This window comes from Netta rufina (assembly GCF_964035555.1).
Source record: "Netta rufina genome assembly, chromosome: 14".
Lineage (NCBI taxonomy): Eukaryota > Metazoa > Chordata > Aves > Anseriformes > Anatidae > Netta > Netta rufina.
Window position 1 is genome coordinate 19,855,826 of NC_140137.1, and position 16,154 is coordinate 19,871,979.

General features: G+C 48.9%; 1 protein-coding gene across 1 annotated transcript in view; it reads left to right on the forward strand.

Moving 5' to 3' along the window:
- The window catches only part of KCTD16 (potassium channel tetramerization domain containing 16), a gene marked incomplete at both ends in the record, with an annotated part of 55,128 nt that extends 39,513 nt beyond the window's left edge, over window positions 1-15,615 (forward strand). The window contains one exon of the mRNA XM_084295583.1: window positions 15,164-15,615. Within this exon, the coding sequence (XP_084151709.1) occupies window positions 15,164-15,615 (452 nt within the window). The remainder of the gene's footprint in view (window positions 1-15,163) is intronic.
- Between the last annotated feature and the right edge of the window lie 539 nt (window positions 15,616-16,154).

Below are 16,154 nucleotides of genomic sequence, written 5' to 3' on the forward strand. Positions count from 1 at the left end.
TCCAGAGCTCCCTGTACGCAGGCAGCAGCATTTTGCCAAGCATATGCTGCCGCCCTGCACATAAAACTTGTGCTGGGCCCTCCTCCCTTTCTTTTTCCTGGGCTGGATTTGACTCTTTTTATGTACATCCTGAAATGAGGATACCAGAAAACATATATTAGACCAATAACCATATCATAAATATGTATTTGCACTGGAGTGGACAAATACATCTGCTGAATTATTTTTTTAAACAAAGTAAATTCATGGGCTAAATTATTCAGTGATTAATATTTGACCAGTTGCAATGTATGCAGAGTTATCTTAATACGTTTGTAGACCAAAAGCGACTCAGTAATACACAGTGTTTGTTCAATATTTCTTTTACGGCTGTTAAATATTAAGGGCCTGTCGGTCATGTGCACTGAGGCCCCATAAATCATTTTGACTCTATAAAAGGGGCCTTGAAGCAGAAGTAAATTACTTTGGTGCTTATTTTATGGCCCTCATACGCAGTAAGAGAGGCATAAAAAGGCATAATGCGTGTGCGAGAACCTGGCTGGGCTGTTTTGGGCTCGGTGGAGCTTCCCAAATAACAGGCTCCCCGCGGTAACGTGGGGCTGTGCCGTGCATGTTGAGCAGCGGGGCGGCTCAGCGCCTGCCCCATGGCTCTGGCTCCCCATGGGTCCCAGTGTGGGGTGACCCCACTCCAGGGGCTGAACTGGGCTGCAATGGCTCAGGGCAGCTCATCTGCAGTCCTCAGACCTTGTCTTTGATGTGCGTCAAACCCGGAGTGTTTTTAGGCTCGGCAAGTCGTTGGCCTGTGCTCCTCAGAGCCCCTTTCACCCAATTCTAGAGGACCAGGCACCTGCTGCACAGAACAGGCTCAAACAAGCCAAACGCTGCCCCAGGGCCATGCTTTGTCCCGAGGATGCCGTGCTCCATCTCGCTCAGGTCACTGCTGCGGGGCTGGGTCCTGCTGACCTGCACTCTGCCTCGTGGTGTACCCCAGGAGGCCCCTTCCCTTCGCACTAAAGCCCATCCTTTCTAAGGCTAAATAACTGTAACAAAACATGTGCGTCTTTCCCAAATGCAGGTAGCGTGTGCACTAATTTTATTTTCATTTAATGTGAGAGAAATCCAGCAAGATTTGCCGGGCAGGTGAGGAGAGAACTCTTTTGCCTGCGGTGTCACTGGGATATCGTAACTAGCGCAAATGGCTTGGGATCTGGTCACAGTGATGGAGCAGGCCTTTGGCAGTAAATTATTCATGTAAAAGGCTAATGCAGAAAACATCGCGGAGCTACGCCAAAGTACACGTTGGTTATTTGTTATGCGTGACTGTAGCACAGATGAACGATTGCTTTAGCTTGTTTTTTTTGCTTTAGAGTTTAGTTGCAGACCTGTATATCTCCAGTGCTTGTTGTAGCACCAACGCAAGTACCCATGACATAAAACTTCGATGTATTAATTAAATAGCTTGCATTAGACATTAATCTCCCATGGTAAATACTAGCTTGCTCTATTTCTGGCCTGTGGCTGAGTGCTGGGAGGAGCTGTGCGAGCGGCGCACCGCGATGTGTGCGCCCTGTGCCACATTACATGGGTCTGACACCTCCATTCCGAGGTTACTCGCTGGGTTTGCAGCTTCTTGTGATCGCTGCAGAGCTGTCAGAAACAGAGTCCCCTGGAAGCAGGAGGTGCTTTTGGCCGGAATCACATCTGGCTGACAGCAGCTCTACGAGGGGGCAAGGCCACCGGCTTCCAGAGATGGGTAAGAGCGGAGCTGGGCTGAGTCAGGCCCCAGCAGCTCGCAGGGAAGAGGAGAGCAGTGTGAGAAGCAGCTTTTCTTACACTGTGACATGCTGAGATCAAGCTGAAACATTTAGACGCTTTAAACTGCAGTTTAGGCTTTATTTTTTTTTTCTTTTTTTTTTTTTTTTTTCCAATATAACTGTGATATTTCTATTCCTCTGCAGCACTTATAACAGGGCTCACTGCTTGCCTCATCCTGATTTTGGCCAAGCAGTGCTGGGTGAGGCTGGAGCCGTGCCCTGGGGAGCAGAGCTGCACGTCCCGGCCACACCGGGTGCTGCCACAGCTCCCGTCAGGGCTGAACCCGGGTCGGATCGCTCAGAGAACCAGATCTGAGTCTCCCAGCCGATCAATCAGTAAAGACCATAAAACGCCCAAACAAGTATCTTGAACAGCAGGTCACGGATGCCTTTAGAATATAATTTGTGTTTCCTGAATGAAGTACATAGACCGCAGCGTCTGGTTTTGTGTGCTGGCACCAGAGACTGATGCAGGTCACAGACGTGCCGTGGTCGGTGGCACAGCCCGTGCTGGGGGGAGCAGAACTTCCCCGTGCCTAGGGCCCAGGGGGTGCTGGGGAGATGGGTGACAGCCCCCATGCCCACGGCAGGGCACAAACAAACACAAGCTGTATCTTCAGTCGTTCCTCTGCTCCACCACTTGAAGCAGATGGAGGTGATGCTGGCTGATTTCAGGGCTTCTTCAATACCTCTGTCCTTTAACACGATGACAGCAAACCTGGCTGGTGGATATTGCTGTCTAGGTCTTGCTTCCCACCTGGGGAAGTTTCCCTTTCAACATCTGCAGGTCTCCTTGTGCAAGCACAGCAGTCACCCCCTGGCCGTAGCCAGGTTGCTGCTCCTGCTCCATGGCGAACCTACTTGGTGCCGCCCTGAGGTGTCGGTACTAAACCTGGGAGGCCTGGCACAGCAGCCCTGACCTTCGCTCTGTATGTATTTTTGATTTCCTCTGAAGATTCTTTTAGACTCTGCCTGCCTTCACGATCTCCCTTACTAGCTTTAGGATAGCTGCGAGGCGTAGTGGTTCCTAAAGAGCCAGTGACTGCGAGGCAGAGCACAGAAGTACATCGCGATGCTGCAAGTGCAGCTGCTGTGCTCTTTTGAAGTCTTTCAGTCAGTAGAAATGCTCACATTATTTCCAGAGGGATTAGGATCAGGCCTTTACATAGCTGGGAACTTACTTAAATTTTCAACATTTCTTCTAGGTCAAAGGACAGTTAGTCCAATTTTCCCATGTTTGATGCATTTCCACACTACAGCTTGTAGAAAAATCCTTCCAGTATAATTATTTTGAATACATTTGTAATGCTCTGAGATTTCCTGTGAATACAATTTTCATCCACAGAGATACTGGACTCATAATCATTGAGATTTTCTGCTTTCTTATGGAGAATTTGTATGGAATTTAATAATGCTGATGGCAGTAGACTCTCTATAAATGGCTCAGAAAAACCTACAGAATATAATAGGAACCAATAGCATCTCTAAAGAGTTCTTGCATCCTCCTGTAGAAATATATGGAAGAAAGAATGTTAGATTCTGTAGGAAAAAAAATAAATATATATATATATTTTCTTCTATGAATGCAGAGCAGAGGTGGTTAATTAGAGGTTTAGTTAACCAAACTAGATTAGTATCCCCAAACTGATCCAACCCAGTATGCCACCTCAAAACAATAAAAACTTCCTCTGCACACGTTGAAGAAAAACCCTACAGCATCCATTAGAAAAACCTCTCCCGTGGATGCCTACACGGCTGCCCACGCGCACCCAAAGTGGAATCACTGCTGCGGGATCGGTGGGGCAGCTCCAGGGGATGCCGTACCCCCGTGCCTTCTCTGTGTGCCTGTCTCTGCCTCCCTTCCCAGTCAGAAATTTCTCTGGTTCACTTTGTTCCAGCACCTCCGTCACCTGGGCATGGGTGCTCTGTTTTGTGTTGTTTTCCATCTCAAAATGTCACTTACTCCAGATTTCGCTTGGATTTACTCCCACGGAGCAGGTTCCCAAATAGTACTGATTCATGGTATGGAAATACCAGTCTGAAGGCCCTGGCTGCTGCCAGGGCTCAGCATCTCCTCGCCCCTTGGGCTCCTGCCTCATGCAAGAGCTCTGGATTTCAGAGCAGGTAGGATTGCCCAGGCGTGGGTTACTTAATTGGTCTTGAAGCTGGTGCTAAAATTGTTTTGAGTAAACTGCTGGATTTTTTAAAGCATTATCTGGAGGATCTCCCACTGCATGCATTTATTTGATGCAAAAGTGCTTTGGTCTAGATGCTAAAACTGATAAACCAAACCATTCATTTCTTAAAGTTCAATTCACCACTTACAGGATAGAAAATAAACCAAGCTAACCCACAGCAAGATTAAACTGCAAGATATGGGATTTAAGGCAAAGCCCACTGTGGCTGGGAATGTTTCTCTCACATAAACCAAATTTATCTCTATAGAGCAGAAGGCTATTTTATGAGGTTCAGAAAAGGAAAAAAAAATAAAAGCTTCCAGAGAGAGTGTCTTAAATAGCTCATAAAAACATAGCATCTGCCCCTCTGGAAAGGGCTCTCTGATTCTCCTTCACACACAGCAGCCAGGCGCTGGGTACCACCATCCCCTGCCTGTGGATTCAGGCTTTTCTCCTTTGTTCTGCCGGCCTTTGAATGCATTTGTCAGAGTCATGCTCCAAATAATTAATAAACAACAGCCCTGCAGGGCTACTTCCTTGCCTAGCATCCTCTCGCACTCTGATTTTCCCTGTAGCCACAACATTTGCCTTGAAGCAAGGGCTGAGCTGCGGGGGCAGCTCGGGGGTGACAGCCCCTGCCCGCCCTGGCGATCGATGGGCAGATGTGCCAGAGCCACACGATGTTGTTCTTGAGAAGCCATTTATGAAAAATGAGGCTTGGTTCAATGCTATCGAAAATGCACTGCTACAGCAAAGAACATGAGTTATTTATTAGCGCCTGTTGTCAGAGTGAAATACCACAAAGAGTTTTCTGTGATTCGAAGCAATAAATAAGCAGGGAGTGCATTGCAAACACCCCTGGTCATGTTCTGCTCCTCTTGTAACATCGATTCCTGGTAACTAGAAAAGTAATTTGTAACTTCATTCGGGGATGCAACCTTACGGGGCAAGAACGGGGCTGGCATCAGCCGGTGCCACCAGCCTGGGCGCAGCCCGGTCGGTCAGGAGGTGCCACGGCCACTGGGCAGCCCCTGCCCACGCAGCCGGTGTCCCGTGGGGCCAGTTCCTCCCTTCAAGCAGCACTAAACAACGAGTGAAGGACGCTAGGTTGCTTTTAATAAGTCTAGGGTGAGAATACCATCTCATGGCAATTAGGAGATTAGCCGTGGCTTTGAGCAGGGAAGAAGAAAGTCTTGAAAACTATTTCCAAAATAGTTGGTTTCAATATGCAACTTTTTCAGCAGTATCTCCCTGGAGGAGAACCATTTCTGGCCACGGAGCTGGCCCCCTGCCCTCGCCGTGCCACCTGGTGCAGGTGCAGGAGCCGTGGTGGGCCCCGGCACGCTGCTCCTGCTGTAGCCGCCTCTTGCCTCCAGGAGCTGTGTCCTGCTGGACCTGCCCGCGCCGCCAGCTGCTGCAGGAAGCATCCAGCCTGTTGCTCAGCGCTGTACAGTTATTTAATTTTTATGTCAAAATAACTCTGTCAGGATTTTTGTGCCTTTGGTGCAAAGCCAAGTGAGTTAAAGACATAAACCAAACCGCTGTGTTGGCCCAGGACCCGACTCCAAGCGGTACTTCCTTTCCTTCCTTTTCTGGGTACGTGCACTTGGCTGTGAAAGCAACGCAGAGCCTGTGTGCGGCTCGGGCAGGCCCAGGGCAGGGCTACAGGACCCCTTCCTCCATGCCCCTGCTTTTGGGGAGCACCATGGGGCTGCTGTGTCTCCTCTGCTGCCGGCTCTACAGCGGCACCACTCACAGCTCCCACACTCTGCTTCGCCTTTGAGCTGGGAAATCACTGAATGGTTAATAACACATTTGATGAATGCATTGGTTGCCCAGAAATGTGCCTTTCTTGTTGCCAGCACAGGCAGCAGGAGGAAGCCTGTGCCTGCGTTCCTGCTGCCAAATGCCCGCCCAGCGTCCTCCTCCCCGCGCGGCGCCACCACGAGCCTGGTCTCCATCCGAGCTCTGCCCGAGATACTTGTGCTGCAAAGAGTGGGTGAATGCATTTATTCAATAATATCAGAGCTGATATTTTGGAAAGTTTTGGAGGTAGAGATCCATCCACTGCCTGAGGTCCCTTGTCTCCTAGGTTTTTAAATCCTGAGATCCAAATTTGCCCTATCTGCCAAAAAAAAAAGCAGGAGACCAAAAAGCAGGCTCTTGGGGCTCTTTTTGATTCTGTTTCCCAGGAGTTCTTTGCACCCATGTCATTTGTGGTGGGGGTAAAGAGGACCACGCAAATTATTCCACATTATGTTCAGAGTAATGGCAAGTCTTAAAATAGCTCTCAATTAGCAATTGATTGCAATTAATTGGAACAACATAGGCTGACATGATGTTTTCATATCTCTAGAGCATTCATCAGTTCACGAGTCCTAATTTTCAAAAATTCCAAAACTGTGGCTCCCATATTATCACAACCATCTGTCGGCAGTTTACAATGTATATCTTCAAGAAGCAGGAGTGCTGCACACTCTGTCTTTGCTAATTAAAACGGGTTTCCAAAAGGCAGCTCAGGTTCAAATGTAGACTATGAAGGGTTTAACAAGATAAAGCCTTCAAAGTGGTGGGTTTTACCTGTATGTACACAAAGGCCTGTGGTTTTATATGCATGTCCCCCGTGGTGTTTTGTGCTAGCCCCGAGCCGGGTGCAGCCGTGGCAGCGAGGCAAGCAGAGGGCACCCAGTACTGCGCTGGGTGCTGCCGCTGGCGTTAAGGCTTGGCGACACCGGTCTCATCCCAAATTCTTTGCATTGGCCCTGAGGAGTCTGCAGTCACCCTCAGGTGGGTACCTCCGAAATTAGGGCTCTGGAAGGGGATGTGTTTTCCGATTACTCAGCCTAGTCCTGTTTTACCTGTGTTGTAATTAAAGGAGAGTTGAACTTCTTTCACCATAAATATCCCGAGTATGTCGGTGCCAAACGCCTGTGAGGGTTGAACCCGTGACCTGTCCCCATTACTTCGCTGGGGTCCAGCCCGGTTGGTTCAGGTGCTGCCAGGGGATTTCACAGCTTCTGAGCTGCCATGCAATCTTACTTCATTTTCAAGAATTTGAGTATGAATTTAAAGTCACAGAAGGTAAAAGGAAAGATTGTATTAAGATAAAGTGTTAAAATAGTGGTAATAAAGATACCGAACAGTCTTAAATTTGAGGAGTTAAGGCTGGACTCGGTGAAGGAAGATGATGTTGGTAGTGGCAGCTATTAATTCTAGGGGCACCAAACTTAAACAAGCTGGAGATGTTTGACAAAGGACAGAAAGAGCAAATACTATTGGCAGAAGAGGACTTTTGCATCATTTTTTCATTTCAATGTAATTTTCCCAGAGGAAGATAAAAACCATAGTCCTGATGGCCAAATATTGTTTTCAATCCCAGTATTTGGAAAGGAAAATACAGAGCATGGAAGCCAGCAGCACTAACCTACCCCTTGCTGTACTGGCTCTGCAGCTCTTCCCCCCAGACAGTTCCTTGTATTTTTCTTTTTCAAGCCGACTGCTTGCTAAACTGTTGATGAAAAATACAGGTGAGACTTGAAAGAGTATTGCTTAGGTGTGCTCTTGCTGTGGCCTGGCAAAAAGCTTTATGTTGTGGATGAGAAATAAAAGGCAGAAGCAGATAAATCTGAGTTGCACAAGCCTGAATGATTTCTCCAGCCCTGCCAGAGAAGGGGAGGGTTAAGCAGGCAGTAAGGTTAGGCTGATAAGGAGGTGTTAAAAAGGGGTTGATTTGAAGAGAAACGCTAAAGGTAGCCAGCTGAGCTGACCCTGCTTGCTGGCCAGGACCAGAGCAGCTGCGCTGGGTCTCCAGGAAGCCAGAGTGGGGGCTCTGAGAGGAGGCAGAAATGTTCATTGCACAGCCCAGGGGTGCACCAAAGAATAAACTAACCGTGGAGGCAGTTTTCCTCTGATAAAAAGGCTTTGGCTGTGAAATGGAAGAAGTCTTTACAACTTGGGGTATGTCACAACTTTCAGAAACAGCTTGAAGACGTTGGTGACCACATGGGACCAAGTCCTCCAAATGCTTTTTCTGCTTCTTGCCACGTTGTTGCTCATATTTTGCACCTTTCCACTCAGAATTTTAACTTAATCGCACATGAATTTGAAAAAAATCCAGAGAAAAGTATTTTGTCTCTTTTATAGGCCCTCTGCAATTTTAACATCAGCTCTCATATGTTTTCCCCACCATGTGGGGAACTTTTTTTTTTTTTTTCAAACAAACTTTATATTCTTACAGAAGTCCATTTCAAGAACTGAGTGTTTTATGAAAGATCACAGCAGTACTGATAAAATGACAAAATGCTGGGAGACTCCTGATAAAATTGTACGTGCTGGCTAGGGACTGGCTGAAATTGTCTTGCACAAATGGCAGACTTCCTCAGACAGACGCTGCTGGTTTTTACACTGGTTCAGAAATTTTAGATGATTAAAAAAAAAAAAAAAAGGGGGGGGGGGGGGAGGGCTCGGAAGGAACCAGGTGTCTGCAGAGAGCATCTCAAATCCTGGCGGTGAGCTCAGCCCAGAGCAGAATGGAGAGAGAAGCAAAAGGAGGGGATCCTGGGCTGCTGGCACAGCCATGGCAGCACCAGGTGTCTGCAGCTGCACCCAGAAGGGTAAAAAATGCTGGAATGGTATTGCCTTGGGTAGTGCCTGGCAGCAGCCGTGCCCTCGGCTGAGCCCTGTTCTCCCCCATCACTGCTGTCTTTGCACACACGGGAGAGTTCAAACCAGTGACGTTATTGTCAAGTCCTTCCCTGGGTTTGTTTGCCTAATGAAATTTTACTCGAGATCCTTGATCCTAAAAGCAAATAAACCTATTGCATGTCCATCCTGCTGCCAGCGCTGGTACCAGAGCCAATTACTTGCATGACATTTGTCATTGTTCCTAAGCTTTACCTTGGTAGTTTTATTTAGACAGGGGCATTTTCTGCTGATAAATCTGGCTAGATTACCAAGTCAGAGTGTATTTATTAAAACACCAATTAGACCTTAGTCTCTCATCAATCACAACACCTTTAATTCATGCATGGATGCAAAAACTGTTTGAGGCGTTGTTCACGCATGAATGAGTGATCTAAATCAAATTGTCACTTCGCCGGCATTACCTTATCTGCAGACCTAGAGGCAATCAATTTTTTATTTACCCAATGAATAATGTGTGATATATTTAAATGCCTCAACGCTTTGTTTTTGTGGTGTTGAAAGGTGAACACTTGCTTCACGAGGTTGGAACGAAAGTGAGGGTAGGGGAGAGGGCACAGGCCCCTCGGATGCCCCTCGATGGGACCCTGGTGGGACGGAGGTGGTGGGAGCTGGGCATGGGGTGGCTCCGTGGCCACGCTGCTGATTTCTGCTCGAGTGGGGTCTGGCTGCTGCGGTGATCCCCAGCTGGAGAGGGTGTGGAGAAGGCAGCAGAAAGTGAGAGCTGAGAGAGTGTGTTCGCTATTTTGGAAGGAAAAAAAATATATTGAAATTTCTTGTAGAACAGTAACATGTAAGAGTCTTGTTCTGAAATATCACAACATTGTGTTTTTTATAAATCTGATACATTATAAAAGAAAATTAGCTGTATGTAGTGTGATATTAAAATAATTATAATATGGATGTCAAAATGAGAGGAGGTGTTGAAGTGATCTAGCTGAGCGCTTTCCCAGTGCAAATGTCATCAAACTCACCAACTTCTTTTAGAATATTTCTGTTTCAAGAAAACAGCATTTATCTGTGAAGAATTACCTGAAAAGTGTTCATCTGGTTCTCCAGGGATCTGCCAGAGGTTTCCACACGTCTGATTCAGCTCCCTCTGCCTCTGCCGGGGGACTTGGAGAGCCAGGGGTGAAGCTTGGCTCCCAGAGCAGAGCAGGGGATGTCCGACCTGCTGCAGCAGGGGTTTTGGGGCAATTTTAGGCAGTTTAGAGTGTTTTTGTGAAATCTCCACTGCTGGAGCATCACGGCTGGTGTTGGGGCTTGCTCAGGGAAAGGGAGGAAGGGCAGTGCTACCCTGCAGCACCTGAGGTCGCTTTCCCCATGGTCAGCACCAAAAAAATCGAACACTTTTGTGTCTGAGGTGGACTTAAAGGCAGCTAGAGTTAGGGTCCGTGCACCATTTCCAACAACAACAAAACCAAGCAAACCAGCCCTTTCGTTGGTTTTGGTCTGAAGGTCCCGTGCTAAACTTATTTTATGTCATAACTTCTCTCTCCTAAAGGGGTCTTTGCACACCCACTGTCCCACTTCACAGGATTTCCCATTCCTGCTTGCAGTGCATTTGTCATAAAAGCTGGAGTGGAGAAGGGAAAGCCACTGGCTGATGGTGTGTGTGTCAATTATACATCAGAGGCTTTACTGCTTCTTCAGAAGCTTCTAATAATAATAATTACAACGAGGGTAGTGGAAGAGAAATGTGCTGAGATCAGGGAGAAAGGCAGGAGAGCTGGGCCAGAATTAATTAGCCCCTTTTATCTGAGAATCTCAAAGCATTTAGACATTAATTAATGAAGCCTGTGGTTACATCAGTGCAATGCACGGTCTGGGGGCTCAGTGACTGCCCTGCTTGGCCGTGAGTCCTGTGCAGAATGGTGCTGCTGCAAAATGCAGAGAAATATTATATTTTTACCTCTCTTCTATCCCTGTCATCCTGACACCACCTAAAGCCAGGATGAGGAGACCTGTCCCCCCACAGCATTGTGGCTGGGCAGGTTCACACTGCTGGGACCCAAAATCCCACTCCAAGAAGCAAATAGGCGGGTGCCACATCCCTTAAGGGTAATCTGGAAAATGTTTGGCAAAGCACCTGAAAACCACCCATGCTGTCCTGGCACAGGGGACAATCACTTGTCTTGGTTCTTGTCCTGTGGTGCCTCTCACTTTTTAGCTGATTTCAGGCCGGTGCTCTAGCATCAGTCTGTACACGTTTCCTTTCTCCTGGCTGCTCCAGCACACGCAGAGCCATGTGGAAGGCAGTGCGCTGCTCCACTCAGCACACTGCGGTGCAACAAGACAGACGAATTTTGTCCAGCTTTGGGTGTGCCCAGGTGTGGGGGGCTACCTGGTGGTGACGCAGGGCAGAGCCTAGAGTCAGGAGCCCTCTGCCTCCCATTCCCCTGGCCATGCTCCTAGATGTCCTAAAAAGTGACTTTTTTTTTTTTTTACTGGCAAACAACTTTTTTTTTTTTTTTTTTTTTTCCTTTGGTAGGGGGATGGCTGAGCTCTTTTGATAGCAGATTTCCAGGGGGAGGCCAACAGCACTGATTTCTTTTTCCTAAATCCTGAGATCTTTTGTGTTTCCCTTTGCCATGTGACCTGCCCGTGCAGTGGCTGACCTGGCTTACTCACTGATGCACATCAGCTTCTTCTTACCTTTCAGCATACGGATAGTGAGGTATTTGTTCCTTTGATTCATTTCTAAGAGGAGATACCTGCAACAATATTATTTTCTTGACTGATGTCCTCTATACAAAATCCTTATAACTTGTCTCTTTTTCCCTGCTGAAGTCCATCTCTTCTCTTTCACTCCCCCCTTTTTTCCTCTCCATTTGGGTTCAGCAGAAATGTCTTCTGTTTCATTTTGTGCTAATTCTCAGGGAGCACCAAGTCCCTCGGCAGAAGCCAGTGAGCAGGACTGAGTGTGCTGTGCTGCTGGTGACAGGTCTGGAGCCTGCTCACCACCCCAAGTCCCCGGGCCCTTGCTAATGGCCATGCTGAGGGGTTGATCCTAGCAGACTGCGTTACGACAATACGCACGGTTATCCACAGCTCTGCTCCGCATCTCCGTCAGGCTGACCGATCCTTCTCCCTAGCTTTGATGTCAACTACTTGATGTAACACCGAGGGTAATTTAGTTACTTAAAATTATCAAATCGTGTCTTGTGTGTTATGTCTAAAATCTCAAACTTCCCTTCCTTGTCAGAATTTCTCTGTTTTATTTCCTCGCTTCATAGTCTCTGAAACTCTTTTGGCAGAACAAATGCACCCTTCAGTGAGTTCATTTAGCTGGTGAATTCGTTTGACTGATAGCTGGCTTTGGATTTAGGCTCTCAAATTTGTTTTGGCAAGACTGCCTCTGAAATGCCCCGTGTCCCCTGGCTCCTGAGGAGGGGAAATCACTGCTTCACTGAGCCCGCGCCTGCCCCTACTTTGTCAGAACGTGGCAGGAGCAAAGGCTTTCACAGCCTGGGTCTGGCTAAGGCAAAATTAGGCAAAGGGAATTGGCGAAGCAGGAAACTCGACAGCTATGCCTGCGGTTTGCATTGTACACCTGCAACACGGTGCAGCCCAGCTTGCTTGACTTGTGATCAGATCATTTTAGTTTTAACTAACAGAAGCAACTTACCGGCATAGCAATTACTTTGATCCAGGTTGGCACAGATGCATTTTTCACGTGTTATTGCTTAATACTGGAACATTTCTTTTTTTCTTCCCCTGCAATCTGAAGATAGCCTAATGATTTATTTTTTTTTTCTCCCTACTTTGTAAGAGCTAAAGGGCAATTCAATTTTCTCCATAGCATTCTTGCTCTCTTTTGGATTTCCTGATGGACTGCTCTAGCTAGCCTGCTATGTTGTGCTGGTGATGAAAATATGAAGGCCTTTTCTGCACAGAATGTAAGCTTTGCCCCTTTGGTAACTAAAGTGCCAGGAGCGGCATGGGCCGGGCAGCGGGGCTGGCTGCGGTGGTGCTGGCGTGAAGGCTGCTGGTGTGGCCGTTTTGGAGGGCCTTTATCTGCATCTGCAGACTTCCCCACACTTAAAAAGGTGTGAAAATGTATATATGAAGAAGAAATCTGTTTCTAGCACCTGGGCCTGGCCTAGTTTTTGCTGGTTTGCCTCACGAAGAGATGCTTTTCTGCCTCCCAGCTCGCATGCAGCATGCCCACAGTTGCTGAATATTCATTAAGTGAAATTAGCATTTATTAGGCCTTAATTAAGTTATAAAAGGTTTATTCTGCGGTAATGAAGCGTGCACTCCAGAGGTGCCGAATGGCAGCAGGTGGGTCCCTGCCCTTGCCCCATCTCCTTCCCACTGCTGTGGGGGGAGGCGGCGGGGCCGAGCCTGGCGGGGCTGCCGGGCGCGCTGCGGGCCCGAGGGTCCCCGTGGGACCGCGACCAGGAGAGTGAGGCACACTGTGCAGAAATGCCTGCGACTCATGGGTGTGAAAAGAGCTTCCTGGGGAGATGTGGGCAGTGAGACCTCGTCAGGTCTCACGTGGAAGAGCTGCAAGGAGCGTGCCTTGGGCCCACGCGGGGCCAGCCCGGCTGCTTCTGCTTGGCTGCCCAGGCAGCCGGCGTGGGCGAGCGCCCGTCCTGTGCCTTCATCCTGAGGGTATCCTCGGGACCAGCCCGCAGTGGAAGCGGTGGTGAAGCACCTGGGCTGTTGTAACCCAGCTTGTAGTGAGGTCTGCCTCTCGTTCACACTCACTATTGCCCATGTTTCCTCTTTTCTGAGCCTCAGCATTGGGTATAATAGCTACTGATTAACCAGACAATGTAATTAGGCGGCTGTAGCAATGTCCTGTGCCACGGCAGCAGCCTGGTGCTTGGTGCCTGGTGTTTGCTGTCCAGGCAGTGTTGATGCTCCAGGTGCAGGCAGGAGATGTGCTCCTCGGCTGGGCGGTGGCGCTCACCAGATGCGTCTCCTCCGGGACCCGCTGCTGTCCTTAAGCACATGCAAGCATCAGGGGAAAATGTCTGGCTTTGTGGGAGAGCAGGAGAGGAGACAGCAGCGGGGATGCTGTGCAGAGCCTGGCCGGAGGGAGCCAGCTCTGTGCAGGAGCAGCAGTGCTCAGTGGGGCCAGGCCCTTGGGAGGGTTTTGCAGGGAACCTTGGCCAAGCTGCCATGTAGCACGGCTGGCAGGCACGTGTCCGAAACACACGCCTCAGGTTTTTACGAAGGCTCGGTGCATAATGCTTTTGTCAAGGCAAAGCAAATTAGAAGTAATTTCAATTTAGCCATTATTGACTTTTTTTTCAGACAACATACAGAACAGGTCTTAAATTTAATTTAGCCACACAGCTCGCAGACTGAAAGACTCCTTCATTGTTGTGGAAGAAGAGCAAGGAACAGCTGGGGAGGGGCTTTCCCCCCGGTTTCTGTAAATTGTGTGCATTGTATTCATGGCTACAAACAAGTTGGAGAAATGGGAGAGCAGGGAAGCTCTGTAACAAGTGCCTCCATGGGCTTGCAGAACCCCTCTCCTCAGGGTCTGTGCGGGGTTTTGGGGTGTGGCAGCAACACTTGCCCCTGTTCCTGGGGTCTCAGGGGGCCGAGGACAGAGCCGCCTCATGGTCCCGGTGCTGTGCATCCCCCCAGCCTGGTCACAGTGCTGTGGCTGCCAGAGGGCTGCCGGTGCTCAGGAAAGAATTGGAGTGCCAGGTGTGCAGGACCGGCCGCAGCACCCACATTTCCACCTTATGGGAGAGAGCAGGGCCCGTGTAGCTCATGGGAAGTTGCTCGGCTACATTATGCTTTTCTTGATCTGGATAATATTACCAATCTGCACGAGCTGGAAATGATAATTACATTTTAGTGGAAAGACGGATGCTTCCAAATGACATTTAAATCCATCATTATCACAGCGGTTTGGTCAGGGAACAGTTTTTATCAATGCCAGCTCTTCCCCTTTGTCGTGGATTATTGCATTCCGGCAAGTCTCCAGCTGAAAAAAAAAAAATCAAGCCATGTGCTATACGAATCGGGAAATAAATTAAATTCTGTTCAGGGGTTCCCATCACCGATGGATTATGCAAACGAAGGAGTGCTTTTCCCAGAAGCCTCCCATCTCAGTGGGACGAGCCCTCCTGCACGGGCGCCAGCAGCAGCAGCGAGGGCAGGGGCTGGGGGGCTCCGCTGGCCCAGTGCCCACAGTACAGGGGCTGCTCCAGTTGCACAGTCCTGCAGACAAAGGTATTATTGAGCCCCAGTGAAGAAAAGATGTCTGGAGAAGTCAGTGCTGCTATTTTTTTTTTATTGCCAGTAATTGAAAAGTAAATTTCCTGCACGCTACTGCCAGGAGGCTGGGGCGGATGCAGGAGCTCCAGGCTCCATGACAGTGGTGCCCCGAGGGCTTTGCTCTGGTCCAGCCGAGCAGCTCCCCGTGGGTGAACGTGGCTGTGGGGAGCAGGGGGAGGAGGCTGGCAGCTCGCAGCAGTCTAACCCCGCTCTCTCTCCGTCCCACAGGTGAGCCATCCCGCTGGTCCTCGTCCCACTGCGACTGCTGCTGCAAGAACGGCAAGGGCGACAAGGAGGGCGAGAGCGGCACGTCCTGCAACGAGCTGTCGACATCCAGCTGTGACAGCCAGTCGGAGGCCAGCTCCCCGCAGGAGACCGTCATCTGCGGCCCCGTCACGCGCCAGCCCAACATACAGACTCTGGACCGGCCGGCCAAGAAGGGCCCGGTGCAGCTGCTGCAGCAGTCCGAGAGCCGGCGGAAGAGCGACCTGCTGCGGACTCTCACCTCGGGCTCCAGGGAGTCCAACTCCAGCAAGAAGAAGGCGGTGAAGGAGAAGCTCTCCATCGAGGAGGAGCTAGAGAAATGCATCCAGGATTTCCTCAAAATCAAAATCCCAGACAGGTTTCCGGAAAGAAAGCATCCCTGGCAATCGGAACTGCTGCGGAAGTACCACCTATAGGCTCTGGGCAGGAAGGCGTGGAGCCTGATTGCCTTTACTGCAAGATACTAAGTGATACAAAAATAATTCCCAACAATAATTATTTGTTAGGTCACAAAAAAAAAAAAAGAAATCCATCTCTATAGTACTGCCTAATTTGCCTATTTCACCTTAACATTTATAGTCATAGGGTTACGATATTTTTCCAGTCGTGGAAGCACAATGACAAATGCTTTTATTTGTAAACTCTGAGTCTTACACAAGCTGAATACCTTAAGGGCACAACAATACTGACAACACAAGATGCTCGTGTGCAGATGCTGCTGGTGTCAGTGGGAACACGCAGGCAGCGGCCAGGCGGCGCGTGGCTGCATGCCTTCTGCATCCCCCTGCCAGCTCGGTGGTGTAGAGGGGTGTGCACTGCTCACAGGAGCAAGCTATGCCGTGGCAGTTTACCTTAAGCACGTGTGTATATATATATGTGCATATATATATATGTGTGTATATATATCTCTGTGTATATATATATGTATATATATATATCAATATATATTGCTTAA